Here is a 17,011-nt window from a genome sequence, read left to right as displayed (position 1 = left end):
GCCAAATGCAAGATAAAGGCAGGAGCAGGAGGAAAAATTGTCCTGGACTGCTAACAAGGGCTTTTCAGAAAACTGCCAAAAGGGATGCTTGATAGAGGTTGCAGCATCAGAAATCATGTGTGTAAAGATCTAGGATCTTCACCTCTCAAATACTCCTTCCGCTGATGCTCAGTTGGCCTCGGAAATCAAGGTGATGGTGGGTGTTGAGATTTCTTCTTCCTTGAGCCTGGCATACATAGTCTGTCAGAAGGAACCCATGAACACATCAACAAAGTGAAAAATAAATCTGTTTTTATATTATACTTAAATATTTATAATATGTAATTTATAATTTTTGTAATACATTTATAATATTTATTTAAACTATGTATACTCTATAATATTTAAATATTATGTTTATATTATATTTAAATCTATCTTTATTCTAACAATGTTAAATCTTTAAATATTAGTCATTCACAGAATGACAGAATGGTACAGCAGTGCCCAATATGATCTTCTTGTGGACCCAAAGGTTGCTGTAGACCAAACCACCGTATCAGAAGTATGTAATAAAACCTATAGAAATGTCTTTTGCTATCAGCTTTCCTAGGAAATGCTGGACTTGAAGCAGCTCTCCAACACCATCAGAGAGATTGCACCAATTCAAATAACCACACTTCACAAGGAGCTTTTCGTACTACAAAACTCTGAACGACAAACTGATCCAACAAGTGAGATAAGTAGTAAGGGAGCCTCTTTCTTTCAATGTCACTCCTGACTATGTCTCCCCCTGCCTTCTGGCTCCTGTAGCAAGTCAGGCACATGGTGAAAAAATGTTTCAAGCCAGTGGGTGGCACCCAGTATTATATGCTGGATGTGTCGCTGATAGCTTGAATCTATCAGATATTTTTAGCTACTCTAAGTAGTTCTAGGCAATCAAGTATTGTAATCAAGAGCATACAGCTATATGGGTTCAGTCAGGATTTTAAGGATTCAGGTTTTGCAACTCTGTCAGTTATTGCGCTGGGATGGTACAAGCAGAGTTGCTCTCTGCTTGGGCGTAGCACAGCCATTTTCAGGAGAATGATCTTCCTGAGAACTCCCCACTGTGCTCACTTTAGCAGACAGTTATTTCAGTAATAGTAGCTTTCTGCAAGGAAAGAGGAAAGGTAGCCTTGGCTGGAGATATTCAGAGTTATCTGCCATGGTGAAAATCTCTGGGTTCCAGCGGCCAGGAAGCCACGCTACTCGAGAAATGACACAGAGAGATTATAGACAGATAGATTACAGAGCAACCAACCTTTTCAAGAGCAAGCAGGAAGCCAACAGAAGACCTGGGGTTCCTGCCCAGCCGAAGGAGCCTGCCCGAGCAGAAGCAGGAGGGGCAGCCAGAGCACCCCTCCGCCGTTCCACCCGGATTTGCTGGGCAGCGGGACCCTCCCGCTGGCGGCGCCGGGCCGGGCCGGGCCGGGCCAGCGGCGGTCAGCACCGCGGACAGCGGCACGACCGCTCCCGCCCGGCCCACGCGCGTCCTGGCACCCACGGCCGCGGGACCGGCTCCGCGGGCAGCCACACCGCTGGCGGGGCGCACTGAACGCTGGCGCAGCGCCGAGGCCACGCCTCTCGGAGCGGTGCCCCCACGCGTGTCCTTGGGAGAAGCAGCTGCAGGCAGAACACCTAGCTGAAGGGGAGCCGCTGGAGGGACTGCTGAGCGTGGGTGTTCCGTGGCAGAGCTGTACCTGAACGTGGCAGGCTTCGGCTCTGTGGTAGCGAACTGGGTGTGGTACCGGAGGAGAAACGTTTTCCCCACAAAACTGGAATCTAGGAGAGTTACAGATGTGTTCTAAACTGCTGTGAAGGAGAAAACACGGGCTCTGTAACCATAGTAATAGCTCTGTATCGTCTCCTAACCTCGTGCGTACCTGTGCACCCCCTCTTCCTCACTGCCACAGCTTTACCTAGACCTTCCCACAGCCTGGTCTCTCCTATCTGGCTTTCCAGTACATCCATAAAGAGACAATACATCTGCACCCCTCAGTGATGGATCACCGCAAAGAAGCTAAAGCTTGGTGGCGAAGCTTGAGACTGGAAGGCACGGTTGTGCTGTCTGCGTATCTCTGTACTAGGGTTGAGCAGGTAGTTTCAGGGTCAGGAATGTGTCTCTACAAAGTAAGTGACTGCAGGTGCCTTTCTCAACCTTCAAAAGCCAGTATTTCCCTGTCTAGCTTTTTCTCCTTCACCAATACCCTTTGTCATCTTGGAAAAGGTTAAGAACATGGGGGTCACAACCCATCTCCTTGAAACCTCCAGAGATCCCTCCATTCATCTGGTTCTCCCACACTTAGATCCTTTGTCAGCGAGATGCTCCTTCTTCTCTTGTGAATAATGAGCCACCTGCTTCCCTTAGCAAGCAGAACCTACCAGACACCTGCTGACACTTTGCAATCCAAGTAGACACTGATTTCTCATGTAGGTTCTCCTGTTACACCTCCCCCTCCCACAGAAGTCTATAGTTCATGATAACACAGAACTCTATAGTTCATGCTTCAGCTTTTGGACTGCCCTGAGGAAGTGACATACCCTTGCAACTGAAGCTAACGCTACTTCAAGCAAGCTGTAGTTTCCAGGGTTAGAAATTGCACGGTAGTGGGACTCATGCCTAATGCTTATTGCTTTTTTGGTTCATTTCCTTTCAAATGCAAAGTCTAATTATCCTCTGACTGTCTGAAGTGGAGCCACTTCATTCAAGATTATTGCCATTATCACATTTTGAACAAGTCAAACACCTGCCCTCCTAATCAGCCCTTCCCACATAGCCCAGCCAACCTCTCTGCCATGGCTAACCCTGAATTCCCCCTGCCCATCCTATAGAAAGAGCAGCAAGACTAACAGGATAAAATCCTGAGCAGTCTTGTCTGACCTCTGAGCTGCCCCTGCTTTGGGCAGCCGGTTGACTAGAAACCTCCTAAGCTTCCTTCCAACCTGAACTATTCGGTGGTTCTAAGTTTTCAAGCAGAGATAGTAATAGAAATTGATAGAAAATCCAGCTCCCTAACATAGACCCCGCCATGGGTTACATGTTTCCCTTCTTTAGGGTTTTCTCCTAATTCTAAAGAATAGGCTAATGGTCACCACACGCCCAGGGGCTCGCCACATTCAGTAACTCACAATCAGAACCTTACCTACCTTTAGGTGCTTCTGTTCAGCAGATTTCCAAGCTGTTCCTGCTGATTGCCTTTTTTCAAGGTCCTACAACTTTGACATTCATAGATTATCTTTCATAGCGCACACTGATGAACTGTTGGCCTGAATGCAGCCTGACAAGTTTCCTGAATGCTGTAGTATCATTTACTTGGGTTGGAGCATCCACAGTAAAAGACAAAAATGAAAAGCACCAAAAATGTCACAATAGATGGTGCAATTAAGGCAACTTAACACTTTGTAAAACAGAAGAGAAGCTATAGCTCATAGTTAGCTATAGTACAGCTAACTATGAGCTATAGCTAGCATAGCTATAGCTAGCATAGCTATAGCTATAGTATAGCTATAGTTCCCAGGCAAGGAAAGGCTGTAATTTACTGTAGCAAGACAAAGCATATGCATCAAATTACTCCCGTGTTTCAGAATCTCTCTTACGTACGAGTGTCAGCAAAACTGACTATACTCTTGCACACAATCAGCAAACAAGAAGTGGAGACTTTTCTTCTCTAATCACTGTTGGTTATAGTCCTCCTCAGTGTTTCTCTTTCCCCTCCAAATAAACCCAACAGCAGAATTAGCCACCCAACCTGGATGGTTCACTTCCCTGAGCTCGCTTTATGAGAAGAGAAGGAAGCAGGCTTTGCCAGGGGGTGATTTAGAGCATCCAATGGCTTAGAAGCACAACTCTGGCTGTCTCCCACTCTCCTACAAAAACCTAACAAGATAAGCCTCCTAACCTAAATTAGGTGTCTAAAATCAGGTGGCATGCTTACTTTTTTCCTTATCTCCCCATTAGCACTACACACACTAGTGCTCACCTGTGTGTCTTTAAAGGTCATACCCACAGTTGGTCATTTTCCCCCCTATTTTTCTTCAACCAAAAAGTGGATATTATAAAAGACAGCAAGAAAATGATATTGTACAAAATTATATTGTGAAACAGAAATCATGCAGGAAAGGATGAAATCCTTCCCAGTGCTTTAATATGGCTTTGGAAATTCATTAAATTATGAACTCTTAGTGTCCTGTTAGGCAGTCTCCTGCAGCAGAATAAATCTTGGACTCAGGCGTCCCATAACACAAATGACCTTGGCTGAAAGCCACAAAGACAGCAACGAAATAAACTAGCACATGCCCTTTGACATTATGTTTAAGTAGCCGGTGCTTTTTTTTTCCTGCAGCGGTACTGTCATAAAGTAAAATCTGGAGTTAAAAGTCAACTACAACTCCATCCCCAAATGAAAAGTAAAAGAAAATTAAATCCTTCCCCCCCTAAAATCAGGAACAGAGCAAGAATATGAAGCTATAAACCGAGTATTTACAGTTTATAAACGAAGCAATACTCTCTTTTTCTTGTCATAGTTAACCTCATGTTTTCTGTATCTTCCTCAACCTGCTATACAGTTACAGAATGTCATTCAGTCAGGATTTGGGCCCCAAAATGCTGACAAGAGTTCCTCAAAACCTATTTGAAAACATTTTATGCTATACTGTATCTAAAGAAAGAAACAGAATAGTAAGAGGTCTCATGATTAATAATCCATGCTTTGTGGGAATATCTATCGACAGAAAAATCTGGCTTCACTCCACAGTTCTTCCTAATTCAGCAGATCACAGCCACAAGAGGTGCACATGCGAGAGGAAGAAGACAGAGGAATTCAGAATCACGATTAAGTGAGAATATTTCTTTGTTTACAGAAAGCAGAAGCTAAGGATCTAAGGCAAGATCCTGAGGCCCTGGAAGACCACTGCATCCTAAAGCTATAGAACAGACAGCAAAGCCAGAGGGTAACAAAGCCAAATCAAAGCAGACGGGAGACAAACACGAGCACTCTCCCCCACTCTTCTGTGACAGGCAGCCAGGCATGATTTCCAACCGCAAACAGCTGCTACTTCAGCCACGCAGTGGCAGTGGTTTTTCACTATGCGTATTTTATTAGAATAATATCAATCACTAAGCAATAGAAAATCCCATTAAACAATCAAATGCGCCTTTGCAACAGTTAGGAAGAGGCAACCACAAGAACTGAGGCAGCCTGAGACTGTGCAGAATGCTCCCTTCTCGACAGAACGACCTTTCGCAGCCAGGAAAGTCCTTCAGATCCTCCAGCCTGGTGGCTCAGATGGCCCTGGGTTCTGAAATCAGCCGTACTTACGGATCAGAGGAGCACAATGGGAAAGTATTAGCAATCTCCTTACCTTAGTCCTACCTTCATGAGATCAGTAAACCGTTTGATTAACAATACAGTGGGATAAATATTCTGTAACTGAACATTAGGACTAGTAACTCTTCCTTGGAGCAATTTCCATGCTTGAAATCAATGCTCGGGGGACTTCTTGTGCATGGACTCCCTCTTGGCCAGATTGGGTTTTTTACCCCCCACAATGATGCAGACAGATCCTGTCAGTCTTTCTTCAAAACAATAATACAAATTGAGCTAATCATGCTGTTCACCCTAACTGAGTTGATTCTTGTTTGGTAGAATTCAACAATGTTGTTGTTTAACCTGGCAGGCCGCTAAACACCACACAGCCTTTCACTCACTCCCCCTCCCACCCCCAGTGGGATGGGGGAGAGAATCGGGGGGGGGGGAGTAAAATTGGTGGGTTGAGATAAAGACAGTTTAATAGGACAGAAAAGGAAAGGAAAACAATAATGATAAAAGAATGTACAAAACAAGTGATGCACAATGCAATTGCTCACCACCTGCTGACCAATGCCCAGCCTGTCCCTGAGCAGCAATCGCTGCCCCCCAGCCAACTGCCCCCAGGTTATACACTGAGCGTGACGCCCTATGGTATGGAATAGCCCTTTGGCCAGTTGGGGTCAGCTGTCCTGGCTGTGTCCCCTCCCAGCTTCTTGTGCACCTGGCAGAGCATGGGAAGCTGAAAAGTCCTTGATTTAGTATAAGCACTACTTAGCAACAACTAAAACATCAGTGTGTTATCAACATTATTCTCATCCTAAATCACAATACCAGCTACTAGGAAGAAAATTAACTCTATCCCAGACAAAACCAGGACAAACAACTATGATCCTTGTTGCACTGAAGAACTAGACTCCATGTATCTGTTTAATCTTGCTTCATGCCGACACATTTCTGAGTGGTCTATACATAGAAATGGATGGCTATACCTGGTTCTGTTCAGTGCACGTTCAGATGCATCGCGGTGTTCTCAGATTACTCTTGTTGCGGTTTTGTTTAACCCCCTGCATCCTCCAGAAAGATACTTATGACAGGAGGAAAACGCGACACAGAGTATGCTTTCTCCATACAGACGTAGCTCTTCCAGAGCACAGCCACAATTGCTACCAAGGTCCAAGTGTCAGCCCCACAGCTGTGGTCAAATCCCTACACAAAGGTGCAGCCACTTGGCTCCATTATCACACTTTGCACAACAACCTGTCAAGGCAGTCAGGTGCAAGGCAAGGTATGTTGTGCTAAAAAGGACAGTATGGATTATTTATATTTAATAGAGGAGGGAGACTTTGAAGCTGCTTAAGGCACCCTTATTTGTTGCAGTTGCATACTCTGTTCTACAAGGTGCTGACAGATAGAAGGCCAATATCTTTAACAAAAAGAAAACATCCATTATTCATACACTGATATGACCTTTCCAGACTCACTCTATATGTTTTACTCTAAATCTCATTTATATGACTATGGAGAGTTTTCCTCATATGCACACAAACCCATGTAGCCTGAGCTCTGCCAGAAAAACCATTAATTCAGTAGAAAATTGCGTGGGATTGGTTGAAGTCCCAGTGATTTAATCAAACAGGTAGTTAAATTATTTAAATTATTCATTTAACATACCTGATAACAAGACAAAGCAAACACTGATCATCTTTCACCCTTGCTGGGGACGACCAAAAGAAATTACCATTTTAAGAGACTTGGAGTTAGAATTCAGCTTAAGACTGTGATTCTAGCTAAAAGAAGATCAACGCTCTGTCAGAGGGCAGGAGGCAGCATAGGAGCCATATATTTACTTTGGTTAAAAATACTCTTTAGAGCCTGTTAAAAGTGGCAATCACAACCTACAACTTCACAACCGATCCAGCATGTTTGTTAATACCTGCAGGGAGGCTATAAGCTTCCCAACACCCTGATACATGGTATAGATTATACCTGGTATAGATGATACCGTGGGTCACCTGGAGTTCTGCTCCCATGTCATCAGGTTCACTTCAAAGCCCCAAGAGGAATTAGCCACTGGGATGTCATTCATCACATAGCCAAGAACCATTTTCCTACAGGAGAGCTCGTCATACCAAGCAACCCACACAAGATACAATTAAACAATGTCACTGCTAGACAGATGAAAATTGCAGCTCAATAGAGGAACTCATTGTTACTAAGCAATTTCATAAATTATGTTCTGGCAGAGCTTCTGTGGAAGGTATTAGCAGCGATCCAAACACTAGGACCTAGCAAATTTCTTGGGCAACATCCTGGCTCCATTAGAGCCAATGGCAAACTCCCAGGCACTTCTACAGAGCCAGAACTTTAATTTCGCATGCCAGCTGCAACTCACTGCTGCGGCTTTGGGCAAACTACACTAACTCAACCTCCCCACTTATAAAAATGGGCCACTAACCACTGCTCTTGGAGATACCATGGAGGATTCACAGAAGTGCCCCATACAGAAAAGGGCAAGCATTATCAATCACTGCAATTTAGCAAAGAGGCTACTTCAGCAACTCACCGTGAGAGAAATACTCCACTGATACAAATACCAGGCTTGCAGTTTCAGCAGGATTCATCTCTTGTCCTGTGGAGGCTTGGTAAAACTATCTTCTTTATGAATTCCATGCACAGAAGACTGGCCCAAGCTCTGGTGCAATTCCCTCTCTCAGGACTGCAAGATGACTATCTTCACTGGTTTGGTATTTTGAGAATTGTATTTGGATAATCCGTAATGATCTTATCTATATCAAACGTCAGTTATGTTCTGTCGCAGGCATGTGAATAGTTGCCCTCACAAGTCTGAGATTAACAAACACACACTGCTACACAAATGCATATATTAACTCCAGATAACACACACGTTTGTTTAAAATTAATTCTGGGGTGTTCTTTCAAATAAGTTTTATGGCTGTATAAAGAGAGGCTATAAAATCAGATTGGGCTCCTTGGTAGGTGGCATGTTACATTTTTTTAAGAAATATTATTCCTCCCATATAAATGCACAACAGATGTAACATTCGACCTAAGCAATAAGATTTATTACTATTTTTAAAGCAAATTCAGCACAGCTTAAGAGAACACTGTACAGAATTCTTTAAGCTAGGAAGAGGTTCTTCTTGTCATCGATGCATGTTTTGCATTTGTCAGTTCTTGCCCTCAAAGCCAACCCACAGTTTAGTATTTTAGGCTTCTTACAAAGGTGATGATCCTGCAATTCAATCTGCTAATGTAGCACATAGCGGTCTCCCTCTAGTCACTGCAGGCATGAGTCGATATCTTTGCTTTTAATATCAAAAGAAATCTGCATGGCCTCTTTGGTCTCTTTTTGAGCCCAAAAACATTTCAGGTGATTTACGTTAAGCATACTACCAACAGCACATGCAATCAAAAGCAATTTTCACACATTGTTTGGCAATGAAAAAAAAAACATTACAGCTGTGATCAAAGAACAGAGTCTCGCTTATATTGTCTTACATTCATTTCTTTACCTCATGCACTTTTGTATAAATATTTATTGTTTCATATTTTCTTCAGAGGCCATAGTTCTTGTTTTCTAAAAATAACCTGCTTATGCATAGTCTTCTCTTTTCAAAGCACTGTTCTTCTTCCTTTTGTTAAGTTCATTTCCAAGATCTCTGTGCATGGAAAGTAGTGAAAGAGGGATATGTGCAACTTTACTAACAAAAACATGTTGAAAATATCTAAAAATGAGGAACAATTCTTGAATAAACACCTTCAATGGTAAACAGTCCTGTGAAAAATCAATAGGCCTCCAGGTCATGTAGTAATTTTGTATTTTGCATAAGGGCGAGAAACCTGAAAATTAAAACATACCTGAACATAATATTAAAATCTCATTTCAAGAAAACACTCACTTTTATTGCTCAACAGCTTCAACTATCAAGTAATTTTTCAGTTTTTGCATTTCACTTCATCTAACATAATCCTGGATGGTCCAGCTGGCAGCCCCTGACCAACACTCTCCATTCACCTCAGGAGAATGCTGGAGCTGACACTGTTGTATTCACATTGGAGAAATTAATGCAGCTGAAAGTTCATCTCCTACCCCACCATGCACATAGCCAAGCACTTAAAATTGTGAATCTCTATACAGCCTATAAAGAGAATCCTAGCATTAATATACCGCTTTCTCCTCATTTTTCTGATATGGAAACTACCAGCTTGGAATCAAAATTGCTTTCTGATCCCAAGTTCAAAGCATCGCACCAAATTTGGGGCTGCCCAAGCACATTCTCTTCCTGGAGAAAGGCATGGGACAAAGTTCTTGGACGCTCCTCTAGAAGATCCAGGCAACATCGGAAACACTGCAGGTCTGAGATCATATCAAACGCATCACCTCAATTTAAATGGATGCTTTCCCAATTCATCACAATTACATATGCCTGCAGATTCTCTCTGAACTGCTGTTCCCCAAAACTCTTTAGTTGGAGAGTCGTTCATCAGTTAGCTCCCTAGACATGGAGCACTTCAGGTAGCCCTTTAGGAGGAGGTATGCTGACAATCTTTAAGAAAGGCGGTAATCCCACTGAGTGTCTCCCGTTGGTGATTGCACATCAGCCAGGACAAGAGGTTCCCAGACTTTTAAAGGGATGCACCTGTTTTCTGCCAGAGAAAAATCACATTAAGTCTTTACCTCTCATTAATGGCTGTCAGATTCAGGGTCCTGATATCCATACAGATGCTGTATATTCTATTTGAAAAGTATCTGAGTGCATTTGCAGTGAGTATTGGGATTAAATCCGCAGCCCAGGGAAGTTTCTACCTGTCTAGTGCACAAGTACTGCTTTAGTTCTCTTTCATTTCACACTGGTTTTGTTTGGTTGGTTTTCCAAAAGTAGTAGCACTGGAAGAGGCATCAAAAGCAAGTAGCTTGCCCTGTTCATATATCCTCTTTACAATATGGCTTTATGCTAAGACTTTCTGGTATCTGGAATAGTGTCTGGCTTCCTTTAACACACTGGGAACATCCATCTCTACTGTATCACATCCGTTTGGAATAAGATTTGACATCAGAGAGAAAAGAGTGTTATTTTCACTCATAAGATCAAGAAGTTGATAGCCATGCCTGCTGTACGCTTTGCTGCAATTAGGGATATATGATTCTGTCCACCTGCAAAGATACAGAGACTCTTGGACTTGAAGAATGTCCTCAGAGACAGAGATCCTTGAGGAACTGACCACCAGACTGTGAAACAGTATCAAAAGACTGACTAGGGCATATCTCAGAACTAGGCCTGGGTACTCCATTACATAGTGCATTTTTGCCTATCCTTTGAGAAAATTTCAGTACAAGGTGTGGGGATTTCAAAGTACCCATATTAAGAAGTAAATCACAGAAAGACTCAGCAAACCGCAGGCACAAGTGAGGGGGGTTTGTAGTTCTGTATCATCTACATATGTCAAATGACAGACTTTGTTCTGTAGATAGAAATGAAATGGATAGGTTGCATTGCTTCAAGAACAACAGGATTTTTTAAAAATTGTTTAAGCTTTACCTTTTCAGGTATTTTGAATATCCCCTGAAATATCTGATAACATAGTGGTTGGCAAATGGAAGGAAAGGAGGGAAGAAAAAAGGCTGAAAAGTATTCTGGAAACAAAAGACAGTTGATCATTCACATTGTCTACAATTCCTTTGGCTAACAAAAGTCTCAAGATAGACTCTTGCTTTATAGCAAAAAAAAAAACCAAAACAAAATCCTCTACTGTCCTACCTTCTCTCCTCTGCAATGTATGATGGAATCCAGAGTCACAAACTGCCTGGACTTCACAGGCAAAGGGCATGTCCTAAAGCAGTTCATTTCGTGTCTCCCTGACACCCCACAGGCAGCCTTTCCCCCTAAAACAAAGAATCTCACAATATCATTTTGTGTAACATTCTTTACATATTTTGACTTACACTCCCAAAGCACATTTATTTCAGTCAGACTGTGCACATGTGGGTTTTGGGGGACTGTTGGGGTTTGGGTTTTTTTAGCTTTCTCCTTAGCTTGATATTCTGCACTCTTCCTGGAGCTGGCCATTTTGATTAAAGATTTTGCTTTGTAATGAAAGCAAACCAAGTACTTCAACTTTGAAGGAGAGATAGCAAAAAGAAGCAGCCAAAACATGTGGCGATTCTTATTTTCCTTTCAAGAGTGACAAAACAGCATATGCAATTCAATACCCAGGATCAGTTAATTTTATCTGAAAAAGCAGCTTATCATGTAAGTTAACATTTGCTATGATTATAACCTACATAATGCTAATTTCCTATGTAAAGCCCCCTGGTGCCCATACGAGTCAACTTCACACTTTGGGAACATGGGCATGGGGCAACATAGGTCACCAGTTATCAGCCTTTGTTTTATTTTACAATACATTCATGATTCTCTGTACTTCCAATGGCAAATACATCATGTTTGGTTGGCCGATGCTGGTATGTGATATTCCATGATTACCTTGGCTTCAAAGTGAGACAGTAATCCACATTTGTGTTACTCTCCCTTTAATGTAGTACAAAGCTGGACACAGCTCAGAAAGAAATCCCTAAAATCCATTACCTATTTATGATCATGTACAAACGGATATTTATCATGTTAAAAGAGAACCATATGTTAAAGTGGAGGCTAGAGCCCAATGAATCTTTTTGGATGAAAACCCTTTTCAAAAAAGGAATAAAATAATTAACATTTGCTTTTGCCAGTAGAAACATTTGCTCATTAATCTCCTGGGAAGGGAAGGGCATTTAACCTTTTTACATGCCATACCCCCAGACATCTCTGACCCCCACTGCAAAACAGACAACAAAGATTCCCGACTCCACGCTGCTGATTAAACCCCTTGTAAGAAACATCTGGATGAAATTTTCTTGGCAGTTGATTTGAAAAGCATACAAGAAGCAGAACTAAGGAGCAGCCACAGTTCAGCTGAGTGACACAAAGATGATGCTATGCAAAAGCAGATTTTTCCTTGAACACATTAACTCCTAAATATTAGCTTGTGACTGTGCAAGCAACCTCATTAGCAGAAGAAAAATAAATCCCTCTTCTACTCTGCATGCCAGTGTAGAGAAGGCAAATGGGCTTTGAAAGAAACCCAACTCAACAATCTCTTTTTTTTTAATAAAATAATAAAGGGCTTAAACAGTTTACCTGCCTAATACTTCAATTGTCAGGTAAGAAAGAAGTCGTCCATGTCTTTAACTTCCAAAAAACATTTCTTAAATTTGTGAAGGATTTCAAAACTTCTACGGTTTCTGAGAAACTCACCAACAAACTGGATGCAATGCCTTCCTACCATCTCAGTCAATACACCCCCAGGCCTAAATTAGCAAAAGCAACCTATAATTTTCATGGCCTGACATTCAAAATAAAGGATGTCCCGGCCCTCTGCTGCTTGATCTTAAAGAGCCTGTCCAATGCAGCTCAATGTATTGTTCCCTTTTGGAAATACAGACCCTGTAATTCTCACAGTTTTTCATAGGTACAACAGACCTAAAAGTCAGAAATTTTCACTGTTGCTATTCAGTGAGTAGCAGCAGTGAAAAACCCATGCGAACCAGGCCAACCTTATTCTGCAGCTGCTGGGGGGGGGCAAACAGCAGCAGAGCACAGCACCAGAGAGAATCTGACACAAAGGTGCAGGAAAAAGGAAAGCAGTGGGGAACCTTCTGCCCCACAGCTGCCAAGCTGAGAAAATTCCAGGGGAGGGGGCAAGGAACAGGCAGAGACACTTTGGCCTTTTCCAGAAGCCAAGGTGTAGAGCGATTCAGATTTATAAGACTGACTTATAATTACTCTGGCATATAAAAAATGAAAGCTTCAGCACAGTGCAGGGCCAGCAATCTGCAATTCGCTACAGTTGTGGGAAACTTGATGGGGTATGGGAAGGGCTTTGACTTTTCAGATGGGCACTGCTCTAAAGAAATACATTATCAGTAGGTGCTTAAAATTGCTTGGCAAATATTTTTCAGTCATAAAGAAATTAACACATAGAGACAAAATCTGCTCTAAACATTTTACCTCCAATCCAAACTTCACATTCTAAAGCACCCCTACTTATTTTGGCTACACCACTGTGATCCCAATAGATCTAAAGGAGGGGCACCTATTCAAATTAGTATGCTATCTGTTTCTCACTAAATGAACATATTCACAAACACCTTGTTATATGTGTTTCAATTTATGAGAAACCAGTCTTTGAAATTTAGGAGAAAATCTGGCAGATAATGAAATTTCAGCATGGGACAAGAACAGCCAAATGGAATGCAGACCAGAAATTCAATCACAGAAGTGTAAGAGTAAGAAGAAATAAGTTTGGAGCTGTTTTTCTTCTATCAAGATAAATAAAATATTGTAAATATTTTGTACCACATTATTCAGTACTACCACTGGAATGGTAATGAATGAATAAAAACAGAGAAGAGGCTTACAGAATCCCAAGTAAAATCCAATATTCATCAAAAATAGTGGAAATAAAAAGTTCTCATGTAGAACATCTACATGCGAGGGCCACACCACTTGTCCAGGCAGGAGGCAGTATCAACGCAGATTTATGGTAGACACCTGCCATGCATGCCATCATAACTTAAGCAAGTTGATTTCATGGCTAAGAGAACTAATTTAAGACTACTGCATCAAGGGAAAATCTGCAATTTTGTTAAGACCCTTTGACGTAACCAGTGTATGCTTTGCAACTCCAACAGACACCTCCCTCTACACATTTGGTCTGCACCAAATAGGGAAGATGAGATAATATTCTGAATCCAGCAATGTGTATGCAACCAACAAACAATTAAACCAAGTAGTAAAAAGCAGGTGACTGGAAAACATGGAACCAAGGCTTACAGTGTATCAAGAAATGTCCTTACACTTAAAAAATTATAATGCACTCCAAAATCCATTTGTTCAGGCAATCCATGTACAACAGAAGGCACTGTTATCCATATGAATCTATCAATTCTGCACAGCAAAAACCTGAGAAGTGCAACTCAATTAGATGCAGCCTGGCCCCTCCCAGTCATTCAGGTTCCTTGAGGACAAATGTTTCCTTTCAGTCCATCAAATTATAAAAACACCACAAGAATTTGTACATTACAGTAGCTGGTTAGAAAGAGCATTCTGGTAGGGGAAGCACACTGCTATTTTCCAGAAAACCTTCAGCAGCATTAGATTACCCTCCCCATCACTCAGAAGTCACGATGATTTCAAGAATATGTAATGATGAGACCCTTCCCATTGACCTTTGTAGCTGATCCTTCAGTTGCCACCAGGAGTACTTCCAGCAAAGTTAAATGCTGTGATCAGTCCTTTGTTGTCAAATGTGTAGCCACTTTGTTGTTCTATTGTCTTAGTCTCTAGAATTCAAAGAAGGGAAAGGATATGAAAAATAGTCTACAGAGAACGCTTTTGCCAGTGACAATACAGCTCAGCTAAGAATGCAAAGTTGGGGAAAAAACTCTCGGTTGAGTCAAAATTTCATTCCCTAAGTGCAGTGACAGTAATAAATTACACTCAGATTTCCTCTAAATGCACCTCTACAACACATCTGAGAAATTAATCCTCTACAGAATCAGTCTATGTTACAATGTTCTGCGTGCTTTTTGATTAAATCTGAATTCATTTTCCACGATGCAAGCGTTCCAAACATCTAAAACCTTACACTGACTGTGAAGGCAATGCTAATGGTTAAAAAGTTACAAAACTGTTAAACACATAATAATCTATAGTAATCTTCATCAAATGCCTGGCTGACAGCTAGATATTGCCTTAATTTGCCCTTCATTTCAAATGTCGGATTGTGCAAAACTAGTTCGTACCCTGTTCAAACAGCAGCACATGTCAATGAGAAGGCAATTAATTAGAAGTAACAGTAATCTCTCTGAATAACACACACTTCCCGGCAAGGGATAATATAAGCGCTATATCCTCCTCACGCTTCTCAGGAAATGTTAATTAGCACAGAGATTTATCCTCTCTGTTGTTACAGGTTAGATGCAGTTCCAACATCCCTGCAACAGATAAAACGGCCCCAGAGAAGTGACTCACCTGCAGCATTTCGCCGGTGTTCTGCTAATGTATAAATTTCCTGCAGCTGTTTCTTCTGATCCTCACTCAACGGTGCTGTCAGCGAATGGTACCAGGCTGCATCTCGGCTCTGCACCGCTGTCAGAACAGGAATGGATGAAAAGTGATTATCAGGTTACCTTGCAATTTAATTTCAGAAGAACAAAATGAAACACATGAAATCCCTGGTTGGTTTTAAAACAGAATTTGTACTGCAAAACAGGTTCAGTATTCCTGTCAGTTTTCTTAGCACAGAATCCCCACTGTAATAGAGGCGATCCATTTTAGGGAACTTAATTACATCCTTTGCTTTCTGAAACAGAAAGCTAACCATGTGGCCATTATTCATGGACAATGATGAAGTGAATCTCCTAATTTAAAACTCGTATCAAAATTAAAAGCAACAGCATTAGTCAAACAGGAAAGGGAGAAAATAATTTCTCCATTATGATTTTAACATCTAGAAAGTGACAAATATTTCTATATATAGGAGTCCCTCTAGTGACCGAGTCCCATTTATTGAGGCTGTGATTAAAAAGTTCTGAAAGAGAACATGAAGAGAATTAATCTCTGGCTGTATTTGCTACCATTTGTTTTTTTGCAGTATTTGTAAGTCAAAAAATCTTAGGACTAACATTAGAAAGCAAGATCACATTTTCCAGTTTCAATAATCTAAATTATTACTTGGAAGAAAGAAATGAGTTTTTCCAGTGATGATCATAAACATCTCCAAACTATTTCATCATGTTATATCATTCTGCCAACTAGCAAACACATACCTAAAAGTGCTTGTGTAAAAAACTGGTATTCATCAACACCATTTTCAAGGTCAAGAGGTGTGCTGAACCCTTCAAGAGCAGTCTCTTCCAATGCATCTTCATCCCAGTCATCATCATCATCATCTTCATCCTCTTCCTCTCCACCTCCACCACCACCTCCTCCTCCTCCACCATGGTTCTCTTGCATCGCTTGGCTCACTTCATTTGTCTCTTCCTCATCACTTGGTATCTCTTCTGCAAAAGCATTTATGTGTTTTGTAAAACAAAGTTTAAAAAGTATAAGAAAACAATGACTTATTAATGAAGAACAATTAATAAATCTAGGTTTTGGCTGGAAAGGGGACCCTCTGTTAACACCTTTCCCCCAAAATCTTAGAAGAATTGGAAAAATGAAGCTGTTAAAATGTTTCCTACATTCAAGATCAGTTAAACTTTTGTTTCTAAGCACACCTGGGGAATATGAAACTTCCATCTTTTTTCTTCTTTCATTTATGCAGTCATTGTGCAATTAGAGGATCCAAAAATTTTGAGGAAATGCGTCTTTGATGAAGTGTTCCATCACTGTGCTTTTTAAATTACGCACAAATAGAGACTTGCATAGACTTCACAAATTGACACAAAACAAAGAGAAAACCAGATGTAGACCAAATGTCTGCCTACTATTCTTCAGAGTGCTCCTTTATTTGAACGAACTTAAAATAGCATATTTTGCTTAGCTTTACCTTCCATTCCGCTTATGAAACAACTATTACATCCTGAATTAAATGCAATTCCAACATGCAATTCTCAA

General features: G+C 41.3%; 1 protein-coding gene across 2 annotated transcripts in view; it reads right to left on the bottom strand.

Annotated features, from left to right (window-relative positions):
• Nucleotides 1–8,386: 8,386 nt before the first annotated feature.
• IPO8 (importin 8) overlaps nucleotides 8,387–17,011 on the bottom strand; it is a 52,092-nt gene continuing 43,467 nt past the window's right edge. Inside the window, exons 23-26 of one of the 2 annotated variants that reach the window (XR_012044135.1) lie at nucleotides 16,222–16,455; nucleotides 15,425–15,541; nucleotides 11,111–14,733; nucleotides 8,387–9,998 (exon numbers count right to left, since the gene is read on the bottom strand). Coding sequence is in view for 1 of the 2 variants with exons in the window: in XM_072872758.1 (XP_072728859.1) it covers nucleotides 14,636–14,733; nucleotides 15,425–15,541; nucleotides 16,222–16,455 (449 nt within the window). In the remaining variant the exon portion in view is untranslated. Of the gene's footprint in view, nucleotides 14,734–15,424; nucleotides 15,542–16,221; nucleotides 16,456–17,011 lie in introns of both variants that reach the window. The other variant, XM_072872758.1, reaches the window with a different exon arrangement.

This window comes from Ciconia boyciana, chromosome 1, assembly GCF_034638445.1.
Source record: "Ciconia boyciana chromosome 1, ASM3463844v1, whole genome shotgun sequence".
Lineage (NCBI taxonomy): Eukaryota > Metazoa > Chordata > Aves > Ciconiiformes > Ciconiidae > Ciconia > Ciconia boyciana.
The sequence above is the reverse complement of the archived record's forward strand: the minus strand, read 5'-3'. Positions and strand labels throughout refer to the sequence as shown.